At 50.0% G+C, this 15,145-nt stretch overlaps 1 protein-coding gene across 8 annotated transcripts in view; it reads left to right on the plus strand.

Annotated features, from left to right (window-relative positions):
- The window catches only part of Mprip (myosin phosphatase Rho interacting protein), a 127,282-nt gene that overhangs the window by 102,798 nt on the left and 9,339 nt on the right, over window positions 1-15,145 (plus strand). For 5 of the 8 annotated variants that reach the window (XM_090349387.1, XM_090349388.1, XM_090349386.1 and 2 more), the window contains 5 exons: window positions 910-1,026; window positions 3,901-7,710; window positions 12,291-12,438; window positions 13,006-13,123; window positions 14,378-14,537. In XM_090349387.1, the coding sequence (XP_090205513.1) occupies window positions 910-1,026; window positions 3,901-7,710; window positions 12,291-12,438; window positions 13,006-13,123; window positions 14,378-14,537 (4,353 nt within the window). The remainder of the gene's footprint in view (window positions 1-909; window positions 1,027-3,900; window positions 7,711-12,290; window positions 12,439-13,005; window positions 13,124-14,377; window positions 14,538-15,145) is intronic. The other 3 variants (XM_090349392.1, XM_090349393.1, XM_090349394.1) reach the window with 1 other exon arrangement.

Genomic DNA, 15,145 nt, shown 5'->3' on the forward strand with positions numbered 1-15,145 from the left:
GGTGCTGAGGCTCAAGTGGTAGAGTGCTAGCCTTGAGAAAGTCCAAGGACAGTGCCCAGGCCCTGAGCCCAAGCCCAAGACTGGCAAAAAAAAAATAAAGAAAAATTAAAAAATATTGTGATTGTTGATATTACTTTGGCAGTAATGCAGTTTAAACTCTGGGCTTTGCATTTACTAGGCAACACTTACTTTAACCACATTTCTACCTCAAATCTGAACTGTTTTGGAAAAGGGATACTTAACCTGTGTAGCCTTTAAGTTTTCCATGTATCTGCTACCTTGGCACTGGCATTTCTCATTGTTTTACCATTTTTATTAAATCTTTGAGGATGATGGCTATCACTAACATTATTGCTTTGACTTTTCTATTTTTGCTTTTGTGTTTTTTGTGCTGGTACTGGGGTTTGAGCTCAGGTCCTTGTGTTCTTGCCTAGCTTTTTTGTTCAAGGCTATCATTTTACCACTTGAACCACAGCTGTATGTGAAGGACCACTGGAGTGCCCTGTGGTGTGATCTTCCTCCTAACAGACTCACGGTCCTCACTTCTCAGTGAGGTATACCTCACAGAGGTGTAGAGCCTCCTCAGAAAAGAACTTCCCACATGAGTTTTGAGACTTACGTAATACATTTGTGAGCAGTTATGGAAGTCGTCTTGAGTGCCGAGGGGCCCCGTTCCCTGGATCGAGGAATCACAGCCTGTCTCGTAGACCCTAGAGGGTAGCAAAGGTGCTAGTGTCATATACAGCTTGAGCTGGAATTTCAGTTCCAGATGCCATAGGTATAGTAAGATGTGGAGGCCTGGAATCCTGCTAGTGCAGGGATTGGGAAGATCTCTGGGGAGCAAAGTCAGCTATCAGGCTACTTTTGTTTGCCTATCATGTTTAAGATCCCATGTCTTTCTACCGACAGCTGGAGCAGAGTCAGAAGGAGGCTTCGGACCTTCTGGAGCAGAACCGACTCCTGCAAGATCAGCTGAGGGTGGCTCTGGGCCGAGAGCAGAGCGCCCGGGAGGGCTATGTGCTGCAGGTAGGGTGGGCGTGGCTGCCAGATCTGCAGTACACCCAGGGGCTTCGGTGTGAAAGGTCTGCTCAGGCCTACAGGTTAGGAATGTGCAAAGTTGGTGGAATGGGCTTAGCCCTCCTCCAAGTACCAGGGCTCTCAATATGTGAGGAGTGCTCTGTGTTCATGTTCCTACTACTGTGACATTTTAACAATGTGTCTGAAACCTCGACATCGAAAATTTTTTTCTATAATGAAATCATTTGGGTGATCTTTCCTTTTGGCTTTATCAGCATAGTTTTTGTAATGAATACCAAACATCTGCATGCCATTTCTCATTGTCTCCACAGTAGCAGCCTTGGTCCCATTGTATAGATTGGCAAATATAGCAAACTAAGGATTTTTTGGGTTTGGGTTCCCCCCCCCCACACACCTGGGGCTTGAACTTGGGGCCTGAACACTGTCTTTGGGCTTTCTCAAGGTTAGTGCTCCAACACTTGAGCCACAGCACCACTTCTGGCCTTTTCTGTGTATGGTACCAAGGAATTGAACCCAGGGCTTCAATGCATGCTAGGCAAGCACTCTACTGCCATGCTACTCTCCTGGCCCCTAAGGGCTTTCTTTGGATGGATTGACAAGTTTGTGTCAGAGCTTCAACAGGCCCCCATCCCCTCCTTTGTCTCTACCACACTATGGAGACCTAGGCTTTCAATCTCTACTAGGACCCCACGTTACTTGCTTCGCAGACTAAAATTTCTGGTGTCAGCCCCAGTCCTGAGCCAGCAGCACATGCCCAGTGTTCCTCTGTCACAGAGTTGTCTGCCACACAATCATGACTGCCCTCACAACCCCAGGGTATAGCAGCCCTGATGTGGATGTTTACAAGGCAGGAATCGTCCCACCTCCAGGCCCTGTGCTAGTTGGAAAGCGTTAAACACTCACTCCTGACCTCTGGTGCTGTCATGCTGGCAGGGAATGGATAAGTGCTGGGGAGCAATAGCATGGCAATAGCAAACTTTTTTTTTTTTGGTTGGTCATGGGACTTGAACTCTGGGCCTGGGTGCTGTCCCTGAGCTCTTCAGCTCAAAGCTGCTGCCCTACCCCTGGAGCCACAGCCCCACCTTCTGTTTTCTAGTGATTAATTGGAGATAAAAGTCTCATATCCTTTAGTGCCCTCAGATCTCAGTCTCCTGAGTAGCTAGGATTACAGGCGTGAGCCACCACACCCAGCTAAATCCAAGCTCTTGCACAGCCAAGAATGTGTGACATTGAAATCAGGGCCTAGGGTCAAGTCTTGACCCTGCCATGGATCCCAGAAGCAAGGATTCCTCCCTCAACAGCAGCTTCCTGCCGCTGCATGCTAGAGATCTAGTGATTCCCGAGGGCTTTGGACTTTCAAAGACCCAAAGGGTCTGTGGTGAGTTGTCAGCATTGTTGACTGACTTCCTCAGTTTTGGTCATTCCTGCAGCAGGTGGATTAGGGAGGCTTGGATGCCCTCTGATTGGAGCCTCGTCTCCTGCCTCCTCCCAGTATCTCCTCTGTCGCACAAGCCCTTGGCTTCTCTCTTCCTCTCATACATCTGTACTTCTTCCCTTGCAGCAAAATTGTTGCTTTGCCCAGTTCAGACTCTTAACTCAGGAACTGGCCATAGTAAATGTTCCTTCTTCCTTGTCCTTCAGTAAGGGCTTTTGGGTTGTTCATACATGCTTCCTTATTTATGGGGCTTTGTTCTTTGTTGGGGCCCCATCCTAGAGGAACTGGATGCAGATCAGGTGGTAAAGACACTGTGGATGGCTTTGCACATTGCTAACCTGGCAACCCGCCTATGTGTCTTAATGTAGACTCCCTTCATGTGCCTATGCTGAAGGCCTGTTGTTCAGCACTGAGCCACCTTCGTACTCGTAAATCGAATAACCAGTGACTGACCCTCTTCCCCAAGCTTTGGAAATGTTTGCAGTCAAAAGTTAGAAAGGGTATGGACTTGGGGCTGAGGGTTGACAAGTGTGACTGCTTGGTGAGGGTGGGGGGAGAGCTGTGCTAACTGCTGGGGGGGGGGGGGAGGCTGCATGCTTTGGCATCAAACTGGAACCTGAGTGTCACATCTGTGGTTTTCCCATCAGCAGACTGAGGGGAACCTAGGCAGGACAGATTCTAGGTGGGGCTCTTCTCACTCTTCATGTTGTTTTTCTCATACGTTGTATTCTGTCTCTTCTGCATGTTTGGGAGTTTTATTTGTGTTTTGTTTTTTTCATGCTTCACTTTCTTATTTTGAACTTCACAAAGGTTTGTTTTGTTACTTATCATATTTTACTCCATAGTTTGCGTTCCCCCTCGTTCTGTCTTCTTGCAGGTAGAGATTAGTTCTTCCTGTTACCATGGAGGCCTGGCTACGTTTTCCAAAGGAAACTGTTCTGGATGTCACACCCTGTCATTTTCTGAGCAGCTCTTTGCCTTCCTTCCCTCCCTCTTCTGGAAGGAAGTGACATCACTTACCTGTCTCTTGCACTTAAAGATTTGTGCACTAGACCTCCATCCTTGTTTTGCAAAACAAACAGACGCAGATGCTGTGCTGCCTCGTCCCACTGCCCGGTCGTCTTCTATAGCCCTATCGTCTTCGTTTCGCTTCTCAGTGTGTTCCATTACTCAGTTTTGTTTGGTTTATTTCTCCTAGAAAAACTGTTTGGTTAGAGCTGTTTTTTGATGTTGTTGTCCATGTTTTCTGTTCACCTGGAAGCAGCTGATGTGTTTGGATTTTTTTTTTTAATGGGAAAAAAGTTGTGCAAAGGATAAAAGCCAAACCCACCAAGAAGCTTTTTTGTGGTTGATCCTGGCCAGAGGTGTGACACTCAGAACGGGGAGGCCCGAGTGTTACTAACCAGTATTTAATCGGTTTTTTTAAGACTGAAGTGGCCACCTCCCCATCGGGTGCCTGGCAGAGGCTCCATAAAGTCAACCAAGACCTCCAAAGTGAGCTAGAAGCACAGTGCCAGCGGCAGGAGTTGATCACGCAGCAAATTCAGACACTGAAACGTAGCTATGGGGAGGCCAAGGATTCGATCCGGCATCATGAGGCCGAGATCCGGAGCCTGCAAGCGAGGCTCAGCAATGCTGCTGCTGAGCTGGCCATCAAGGAGCAGGCACTAGCCAAACTCAAAGGGGAGCTGAAGATGGAACAAGGCAGAGTTCGTGAGCAGCTGGAGGAGCGGCAGCACAGTGAAGCTGCCCTGAGCGGCCAGCTGAAGGCCAGTGAACAGAAACTCAAGAGTGCCGAGGCCCTGCTGCTGGAGAAAACGCAGGAGCTACGGAACCTGGAAACACAGCAGGCCTTGCAGCGGGATCGACAGAAGGAAGTGCAGAGACTACAGGAGCGCATTGCCGACCTCAGCCAGCAGTTGGGTGCCAGTGAGCAGGCCCAGCGGCTGATGGAGGAGAAGCTGCAGAGAAACTACACGCTGCTGCTAGAGAGCTGTGAGGAGGAGAAGCAGGCCCTGTTGCAGAACCTGAAAGAGATGGAAGACAAGGCCAGTGCCTACGAGGACCAGCTGCAGGGCCATGCACAGCAGGTGGAGGCCCTCCAGAAAGAGAAGCTGAGTGCCACATGTGAGGGCAGTGAGCAAGTACACCAGTTAGAGGAGCAGCTGGAGGCCCGGGAAGCCAGCATCCGCCAGCTTGCCCAGCACGTGCAAGGCCTCCGTGATGAGAGAGACCTCATTAGGCAGAGGTTCCAAGAGCTTATGGAGCGTGTGGCCATGTCTGATGGAGATGTGGCTGAGCTCCAGGAGAAGCTGAGAGGAAGAGAGGCCGACTACCAGAACCTGGAGCACTCACACCGCAGAGTCTCTGGCCAGCTACAGAGCATGCGCACTCTGCTGAGAGAGAAGGAAGAGGAGCTGAAGCACATCAAGGAAGTGCATGAGAGAGCTCTGGAAAAGAAAGATCAGGATCTCAATGAGGCTTTGGTTAAAATGGTTGCCTTGGGGAGCAGCTTAGAGGAAACAGAAATTAAGCTGCAAGCAAAGGAAGAGATTCTACGGAAATTTACGAGTGAGTCTCCAAAGGATGGGGAAGAGCCTCGGAGTACTGCAGAAGACACAGAGGAGGATGGTGTTCTGCTCTTGGATCAACAGCCGCCAGCTGCTGGAGCACCTCCAGGCTTTCCCCACATTAGGCTGGAGAATGAAGACCCCAGCACTGGTCTGGGAGAGGAGCGTGGCAGTGGCAGTCCTGAAGAACTTGCTGTGTCCTCCAAGTCTGTGGAAGTGGCTGATAGGGAAGAGCATCTACAGAGCACAGCCAAGCCTGATCAGGGAGCATCTGGTGTTAAAAGGCAAAGAATACGGTTCTCCACCATCCAGTGCCAAAGATATATCCACCCTGAGGGATCTGAGAAGACCTGGACCAGCAGCACATCATCAGACACCAGCCAGGACCGATCACCCTCGGAGGAGAGCATGTCCTCAGAGGCCACCCCCAGCACACTGCCCACAACAGGAGACTCTGAGACATACCTCTCCATAATCCACTCCCTGGAGACCAAGCTCTACGTCACAGAGGAGAAGCTCAAGGATGTGACCGTGAGACTAGAGAGCCAGCAGGGCCAGAGTCGCGAGGCCCTGCTTGCACTGCACCACCAATGGGCTGGCACTGAGGCACAGCTCCGAGAGCAGCTCCGCACCAGCCTGCTCCAGGTGGGTGCACTGGCCTCCCAGCTGGAGCAGGAGAGGCAGGAGAGGGCCACAAGCATTGAGAGCCATGTTGGGGAGCTGGGAGACTTCCAAGCAAAGAACAGCCATGCCCTGGCATGCTTAGAAAACTGCCGAGAACAGCTAAAGTCTCTGCCGAAGGCCAGCCAAGAGGATGAACAGGACACAGGTGCAGCCTCCCTGGCCAGTGTAGAGAATGCACTCCTGAGCGCCATTGAAGCCCTGCGACCCTGGGCAGCTCTTGCAGAGAGTAGAGCTGAGGTTGGGCAGGAGAAAGGGCATTCTGTGGAGGGCGAGGTGGCAGCCCTCATGCAGCCACCTGGCCAGCCAGTACTGAGTGAGCAGGAGCACATGAAGCTGCTCTCTGATCAGATAACCTTGGAGGCTTCGCTCATTAACCAAATAGCGGACTCTTTAAAGAACACAACCTCTGATGTATCTCGTGTTCTTCATGAGCTTGCCCAGTCAGGAGAGTGGTCACTGGAAGGAGAAGCCACCACAGTCTCCTCTGGGACTCCTGTGGAGGCCTGGGCCAAGAAGGTGTTAGTGGATGGTGAGTTCTGGAGCCAGGTCGAGTCCCTTAGTAAGCACTTGGGAACACTGGGAGAAGAGGCAGCTGATACATCAGGAGGTGGACAACAGCATGTCCCCCAAGGCCTGGCTGAAGCCACATGGGTCCAAGCAGAGCTGAGCTTTGCCACACAGTTCATAAGGGAGTCGTTCCACCGTAGGCTTCAGAGAGTCCAGGAGACTCTGCAGGGAACCCAGACAGCCCTCCAGCAGCACAAGTGTATGCTGAGGGAAATCCTGGGAGCTTACCAAACCCCAGACTTTGAGAGAATGATGCAGCAGATTTCAGAAGCCCTTGAGCATCCAGCATCCATTGAAGACAGTTGCCACATATCCTGGGACCTGAGCCTGTTAGAAGAAGCACAGAGGCCAGGCTCAAGTGGCACTCAGGAACCATTACTCCACCAAAGCCCTGGGGCCCTGGTTGCTATTCAGGAAGAGCTCGCCCAGCAGCTGAGGGAGAAGGCCGATGTCCTCAAAGAGATCGCTGCTGCCTTGCCAGCTCTGCCACCCACAGACTCACTCAGAGGTTGTCAGAAGCTTCTGCAGATGTCCCAGAATCTCTCATACAATGCTTGTCTGGCAGGCCTCGGTCAGTATTCTTCATTACTGGTTCAGGATGCAATTATTCAAGCTCAGGTGTGCTATGCAGCCTGCAGAATTCGGTTGGAATATGAAAAGGAACTGCAGTTCTATAAGGCGTCCTTGAAGGCCAGAGGGCCTTCTTCCCACCAGGAGCAGGCACAAGCAGTTGGGGCCCTGCGAGAGGAGTATGAAGAACTTCTCCGCAAGCAAAAGAATGAGTACTTGGAGGTGATCACCCTCATTGAAAGGGAAAACACTGAGCTCAAGGCCAAGGTGAATCAGCTGGACCATCAGCAAAGGTGTCTGAAAGAAGCAGAAAGCAAACACAGTGAGAGCATGTTTGCCCTGCAGGGCAGGTATGAGGAGGAGATCAGGTGTGTGGTGGAGCAGCTAAATCGCACTGAAAACACACTGCAGGCTGAACGCAGCAGGGTGTTGAGCCAGCTGGACGCGTCAGTCAGAGATAAGCAGGACATGGAGCGGCAGCATGTACAACAGATGCAGACACTGGAAGATAGGTTCCAGCTGAAGATCAAGGAGCTTCAGGCCATCCATGAGGAAGAGCTGAGAGCTCTGCAGGAGCACTATGCACGGAGCCTGCAAGAGACTCTCGGTCTCTGCCAACAGCGGCACCCCCAGGCTCTTTCAGTTTCTTCGCCCTGCTGGCAGCCTGAGCCTGGGGAGGCTCAGGAGGCCGAAAAGGAACCTGAGTCTATGATGGGGCTGCGAGAGCGCATCCAGGAGCTGGAGGCCCAGATGAATATCATGCGGGAGGAATTGGGCCACAAGGAGCTGGAGGGCGATGCAGCTACACTACGGGAAAAATACCAGCGGGACTTTGAGAGCCTCAAGGTCTTTAACACCATTCGATTTGCAGAGTTAATTCTCCTTGGTGATGCTGGGAGGGGATTACAGGACACCCAGGACCCTCGGGGTGGGTATGGGAGGTGATTCTTGGTGAGCTGCTGTGCAGGTAGAGAATCAAAATGATGGTGACATCCTGCTATCTCTCTTAATATTACCCTTAATATTACCTCTGTTAAGAAAACTAACAGGAAAGAAGCATTCCTGTAGGAGAGCAGAATGTTTTCCCCTGGCCTCTCCACACTCTCCAAAGCAGCCCCCCTTCCTCCCCCAACAGAAATCCAACTACCTGAAGACCACCTCACACCCCTGGAGGGAAACTGCCTTCTGACTGAGGAGAGCCAAGTTAAAACTCTGAAAAAGAATATTTGCTAGTCAGTGTTGAAGGTCCCTGAGAGAACCTGGCATAGGGTGGTCAGTGTCTAAGAAGGGCTTTGATTGAAGTGCAGCTTTCAAGTGCTCTTCTCATCTCCAGGAGCTTCACTCTCTGCCCCTAGACCTGAGCTGAGGAGGAAGCATCCCAGGCCACTCAGGATTAGGCCAGTGGGAGGATCCTGGTTCTCTTATGTGACATCACACCATCTCATGTGTGTGGTGACCCAGGCATAGTCCTGGAGAGTCTCACCATCTCTTGGTAGCTGTGTCATTTCCTCCCCTTCTGGAAGGTACACATGGCACCTGGGGAAGGCTGTACTGATTCCTGCTGGCCAGGGCTGCAGCCCGGGATTGTTTCCCAACACCCTAGTCCTCTATTGTTGAAGACGAAGGGCATGCCCATTCTGCAGTTTATCACACAGTCAGCAGTGAACACTTTCTCAGATAGCTAAGGCATTGCTTGCTGTCCTTGTCCTGAACCCAGGCCTTATAAAACGCATCATGCATTGGGAGGAAGTTTCATTGACGATTTTCTCCAAATGTACACTTGCCGGCCTCGAGATCAGTTTACTGACTACCATTAGTTAAGTCCAGGCACACTTTAAAAGTAAATTGCACAATGCCGGGAGTTTGGCCTAGTGGTAGAGTGCTTGCCTTGCACGCATGAAGACCTGGGTTTGATTCCTGGGTAACACATACATAGAAAAAAAGCCGGAAGTGGTGCAGTGGCTCAAGTGGTAGAGCTCTAGCCTTGAGAAAGCCCAAGGACAGTGCTCAGGCCCTGAGTTCAAGCCCCAGGACTGGTGCAAAAAAAAAATTAATTGCACAAGAGCAGTGCTGGTGGTTCATACCTGTGATCCTAGCTACTCACGAGGAGATCAGGAGGATTGTGGTTCAAGGAAGGCCATATGTGAGAATTAACCAAAGTTTAAAAAAAAAAAAAAGTATGCTCCAAGCAGTAGTACATAAGGCCCTCAGTTTAAAAAGTAAGTGGCATAGACCTTGGCATTGACCCCAAACCTGCTTCATCGTTCCCGTTCCCTCCCCTGCTGCATCCCAGGCCTACTACTTCCTCTTGCACCCCAGGAGCTTCTGTAGGTAGCTGCTCTAGCTGCAAAGTGGTCAGCTGCTGTCAGACGGGCCTAGTCCTAGGGTCTTCTACCACTAGCTAGTGGACATCATAGGATTGTACTAAGCCTGGGGAAGACTCCTTTGATGTAGGGAGTGCTGGTTGGGAGACAGCATCTTGATGTAGATGTCTGCCCACTGGTTTGGCATTCATCAACACCTGATAAAGGGAGCACAATCTCTTCAGACAGGTACACCGGGAGTAGCTGTTCTGTACAGATTTCCACCTTGTTAGGGTGCCATAGTACTTCCCCACATAGGCCAGTGCCCCTCCTCCTACCATAACTCTGTTATAGTCACTGAGGAACTTTATTGTTTTACATGCTGCTTGTGGTGGCTTAAGCCTATAATATTAACTGCTTGAGAAGAGGAGGTTGGAGATTCACAGTTTAAGGCCAGCCCAGGCAAAAATCAGTTTGAGAGATACCATCTTGATCAATGGCTAGGCCTGGTGGTATGTGCCTCGTCAACCCCAGTAACATAGGGAAGCACAAGCAGGAGGATTGATGCCAGACCATCTATAAAGTGAGTCCCTGGGCCAGGAGTTTGGCCTAGTGGTAAAGTGCTTGCCTAGCATGCACGAAGACCTGGGTTCGATTCCTTGGTACCACATACATAGAAAAAAGCCAGAAGTGGTGCTGAGGCTCAAGTGGTAGAGCTCTAGCCTTGAGAAAGTCCAAGGACAGTGCTCAGGCCCGAATTCAAGTCCCAGGACTGGCAAAAAAGAAAAAAGTCCCTATCTTGAAAAATCATCCAGGCCAGAAGTGTGGCCTAGTGGTAGAGTGTTTGCCTAGCCTCCGTACCTCATACACAGAAAAGGCTGGAAGTAGTGCTATAGCTCAAGTGGCAGAGTGCTAGCCTTGAGCAAAGTGTCCAAGGACAGTGCCTGGGCCCTGAGTTCAAGCCCCAGGACAAAAAATAATAATAAGCTACATATTCTGAGCACCAGTGGCTCGTGCCTATAATCTTAGCTATTCAGGAGGCAGAGATCTGAGGAGCTAAGGAAATGTGGCTAAGGTATCGGGCCAGCAAAGAACAAGCCAGAGCACAAGTCCCTGAGTTAAAGCCCTGGAACAGACAAAAGAAACTGACACAGAAGAAGCTGGAGACAAGCCTCAAATGGTAGAACACAGGCTTAGTAAGCATGAGGCCTGAAGTTCATATACCCCAGTAAAGTTTGTTTGAATTAGCATACGTTTGGCTATACAAAGGGAGGACATTTCCACAGAGAAGTAACTGGGTAAAGATAACTCAGTGCATCTGTTGGAGGAATTTTGGAGGATTTGGAGCCATGCTTCAGTTGGCAAAGTACTAGCCAGTGAGTGAAAGCGTCAGGTACCAAGTTCAAGTTCTGATCTTGAACCCAGAAAAGAGGAAGAAAAAGAATTTTGACCCTGTCTTTATATGCCAAATCATTAGAAATGAATCAAAATATGACATACTGCAGGGCTGAGCATTCTATTTCTGGGAATCCAAAATCAGATGTGGAAAATTCCACACCTGACCTGGTATGCAGGCACACTGACAATACTGTATAAAATCATCTTCAGGATATATTTGTAAGGAATAGGTGAAGCATAAGTGAACTTCATGTTTCAACTTGTCTACCCCCAGAATCATTACATACAAATATTCTGAAATCTTAGATTGAAAAACACTTCTAGTCTTACCAGCATTTTGGGTAAAGGGTGTTTCAGCTGTAGATATGTGGATTTGCCTAAGAACTAGGTGTAAACCAAGTGTGTAGGAAGGAGAGCAGAGAGTTGAGGCAGTGACCTGGAGGCTTCTCTTCAGGCCTCTCTATGGAGTGAGGGCAGCCAGTGGGGAATCAGGTCAGGAGAATATTCACCTTCCCAGGGTCAAGCCTATAGGAGACAGGATGTCCTTCCTGATCATGGTGGACAATAGTAAAGACCTTTGCCAGTGCAGCTCATGCTTTGTAGTGAAGTCCTGGCTGTGACCAAGGATTTGAAAAGGCCATTCAGTGATAGTGTGGCTCAGAAAAAGACACCAAGGCATTGTAGCAGGGTGCTTAGTGTCCTTTCTTAAATCCACAGGACAGATTGAACAGGAAGCACAGGGCCAGAGCTGCAAATGGGGAGGCCTCTCCTACTTGGTTTGGAATGCCTTGCAAAATATGTTCTTCCAGCTTTTAAGATGAGTGAATTTGCCCCAAAGCAGATCTTGAGGGTTGATGGAGAGAGCCCTTGTGCTCAAAGCACAGGCATGCGGCCATATGTGGCTTAGTGGTACAGCCAGCTCTAGCAGGCAAGGCCTAGGCTTCCTGTGGCTGTATGAGCTCCCCTTGGGACTCCCCTATGTCCTTCCAGGTGAGGTGGGAACATGGTTCCTCTGTCCTGTCTTGGTAAAGGTGGTGGAGGCTCTCACTGACTTGATTACTCTGTTCCCCTTTAAAAGAGGAAGTTACAAGGGACAGATTACAGAAGGAAGATCCTAAAGCCTATTCTGACTCAGTTGTATGCCTGAGAGGTCAAATACTAACTTTAGGTCACTAGCTGGTCTGGCCCCCCCACTGATCTATATCACACCCTCAACCCACAGGATGGATAGAGCCTCCCACCAGGTTTTCCCTTGTCCCAGTATATCCTGACTTCCTCTAGTTAACTAACATAGATCATCCCATTTGTGACAGCACCAAGTGAGTCTGTCACTCCAAACCAGACAAGGTGAGTGTATGTGCTTGTCTTCCTTCCAGTAAGTCTCCCTGATGGTGAAACAGACCCACAATTGGCCAGATGAAATTCCACCACACCATCTTCCCACTCGGGGAATGCCAACCTTCCTCATAAATGAGGCTCAGTCTGGGAGGTAGCCCAAGTGGTAGAGCACCTACCTAGAAAGTATGAGTATTATCCCCCTAAAGAAATGGACGTCAAAACATCCAGTCTCAAAATTGCTCCATGTTTTGGAAGCTTGCTCCTTGCTTATCTCATCACTATAGGTAACATGCAGAAATGCCAGTGTTCACAGGGCCTGAATAGGGAGGTGTGCTGGCACGGGATGCCCACTTGAAAGAAGCACCCAAGTTCTTTTGCCTTCTGTAGGCTACATGTGAAAGAGGCTTTGCCGCCATGGAGGAGACTCATCAGAAGAAGATTGAAGACCTGCAGAGGCAGCACCAGCGGGAGCTGGAGAAGTTGCGGGAGGAGAAAGACCGCCTCCTGGCTGAGGAGACAGCAGCTACCATCTCAGGTAGGAGGGGCCCTCAGTTCAGAGATGCCTGTGTCTACTGCCTTGCGGCCAAGTTAATTTAATTTGGATGAAAGTTGAGACACGGAGCCCCACGACCAGCTCCCTGCCTCCTCAGTACCCTCTGACAGACATACCCTCTGAGAGACAGTCTGCCTGAGCATGGGGCTGCCATCCCTTCTCCCTGTTCTGTCGCAGCCCTGAGTGTGTGTCATACAGCCCTGTTGCTGTATGATATCATGGTGGAGGTGCATTATTGTAATAACAAAGAAAGTATGCCACCTGTTTGTTTCATACATTTATCTAATTTGGTTTTGGATTTTCTAACACCAGAAATAATATACCTGTAGCCCCTTGCGGGGAATTGGTTTGGAAATTCTCCCAGTCTGTCTACCCCAGAGAATGTGTCTGTGAGAGACCCAGCTTATCCTGATAGTTTCAGTGGCAATGGTGGGTGAATATTACACTGGTCTGTCTTCCTTAGTTACTTGGGAGGAATGACGTGGTAGGAAGGGCCACCACAGGGTACAACCCCAACCTTGGGTACTGACGGTCTTGACCTTCCTGCAGCCATTGAGGCAATGAAGAATGCTCACCGGGAGGAAATGGAGCGAGAGTTGGAGAAGAGCCAGCGGTCTCAAATCAGCAGCATCAACTCAGACATTGAAGCCCTTAGGCGGCAGTACCTGTGAGTTGGCTTTCCCTTCAAGTGCCTGGGGAGAGTTAGGGGTGGTTAGGAGTCAGGAGCCCTGCTTTCTGGGTGTGTGAACCTCCGGGCTGGTCCCAGGACGGCTGTGAGGCTGGGATGCTGAGTCAGGCCACACCACCCCACACATAGCTTCCTGTACTAAAACAGAATAATCACCAAATCCAAAGAAAAAGGTACAGTAAATTACATTTTTTTAACTTAATGAACTTTATTTTCATGGAGGAGGTGAAGGGGCAAAAAAATCATCTACTCCTTTCAGTAATACTTGACTCATTCCCAGGCCCTAAGCAAACCATAGGCACTTGAAGCAGTCTTGCTGTTTCCTTTTGGCTCTGTCTGCTTCCCATTCGCAGAAGGGAGTTATAAATGACACTTTAAAATCCTGACTTAGCCAAGGCTGATTACCAAGGTCAAGCAGTTCCGTTCCAGTGCTACTTTCTTACGAGGGGCTGAGGGTCTGGCCCGGGCTTGGTACTCAAGACTCTATGGCTCTAAAGACCCTATGTATACTAGGCACGGTGGCTCACGCCTGTAATCCTAGCTACTCGGGAGGCTGAGATCTGAGAATCACAGTTTAAAGCCAGTCCAGGCAGAAAAGTTCATGAGACTTTTACCTCTACCCCAGTTAGCCACCAGAAAATCACAAGTGGAGCTTTGGTTCAAAGTGGTAGGGTGCTAACCATGAGCAAAAGATCTCAAGGACAGTGTCTAGGCCCCAAGTTCAAGCCCCATGACCACCACCAACAAAAACCCCAAACACGTATGCAGAGCCCCTCTGAAAAGGGATTTGTCAGGGCCAGGTACATACATGCATTGGGAGCAGTCAATGCAGTCAGGCCCAGGCCACAGCAGCTCATATGGTGTACATGTTCATCTGATTGGGCTGCTGATGGGTAAACCAAAGGTGGGACCGCTCCATCCATAGAAAATTAGCCCTCTGAATCCAGGATGCCAGAGAATAGCATCCTAAGGGCTGTTTTCCTTTTGTGGCTCCTGGGCTTTCAGATGATGCAGAAGTCAAGAGTTGTACAAATAGTTCCTAAGCGAGACAAGTCCCATACCTGATTTCTCAGAAACAGATGTCTGTGTGGCCATGGTAACTAGATGGTTCAGAGTGGTATCCACAGAAGGTGCCATCTGAGGGACTCCCAGCCCTGGAGGGCAGCAGGCTAGACATGGAGTCAGTTGTGCGAAGCACCTCTGGCCCAGGGCTGAATGTTGCTGCCCCTGCAGGGAGGAGTTGCAGTCGGTGCAGCGGGAGCTGGAAGTCCTCTCAGAGCAGTACTCACAGAAGTGCCTGGAGAATGCACACCTGGCCCAAGCGCTGGAGGCCGAGCGGCAGGCCCTGCGGCAGTGCCAGCGTGAGAACCAGGAGCTTAATGCACACAACCAGGTAAGCCCAGGCTGGGTAAAGCTTCACCTTTAAGGTTTTCCTGAGAGTCTCTAAGACAATAAAGTGGACATCTAGCCCTACAGCCTTCTGGCTGTTCACTGTTGCCAGATGCTCCTTGCAGCACAGAAGTGAAGCTGCCCTGCCACAGAACCAGGTGCTGGAGTCTTGAGCCCTTCAAGACTGTAAGTCTGGTAGCTTCTCTGAGCCTCTGGTTCATTGCTGAGTATAGCCTGGGGTTCATCCCCAGAGACAGGATATTCCATTCATGGGAGCTTGGCTTCACACTTAAGTATCGGGTCATTCTCATAGAATTTGCTGTTTCTCCCATCCAGGTACTAACCGGGCCCAACCCTGCTTAGCTTCCAAGGTCAGGACAGTATGGCCATAAGCTGGGGAAAGGGAGAGGGTTGGAGGCAGTAACACTGGGTCCTATGTAAAGTTCTCTCATGGCACCAGGTTACACTCCTGTACCAGCACCACCCTTTCCTTCCTGGCTCCCTGAACTCATTACCATGCCACATAGGATCATGCCTGAGCTGCTCAGGATGGCCAGATCTTATAGGAATCTATGTGCAACAAATCATGACACAAGCAATTCTGTTGGTTTA

This window comes from Megascapheus bottae, chromosome 17 (genome assembly GCF_031878675.1).
Source record: "Megascapheus bottae isolate mThoBot1 chromosome 17, mThoBot2.hap1, whole genome shotgun sequence".
Taxonomy (NCBI): Eukaryota; Metazoa; Chordata; class Mammalia; order Rodentia; family Geomyidae; genus Megascapheus; species Megascapheus bottae.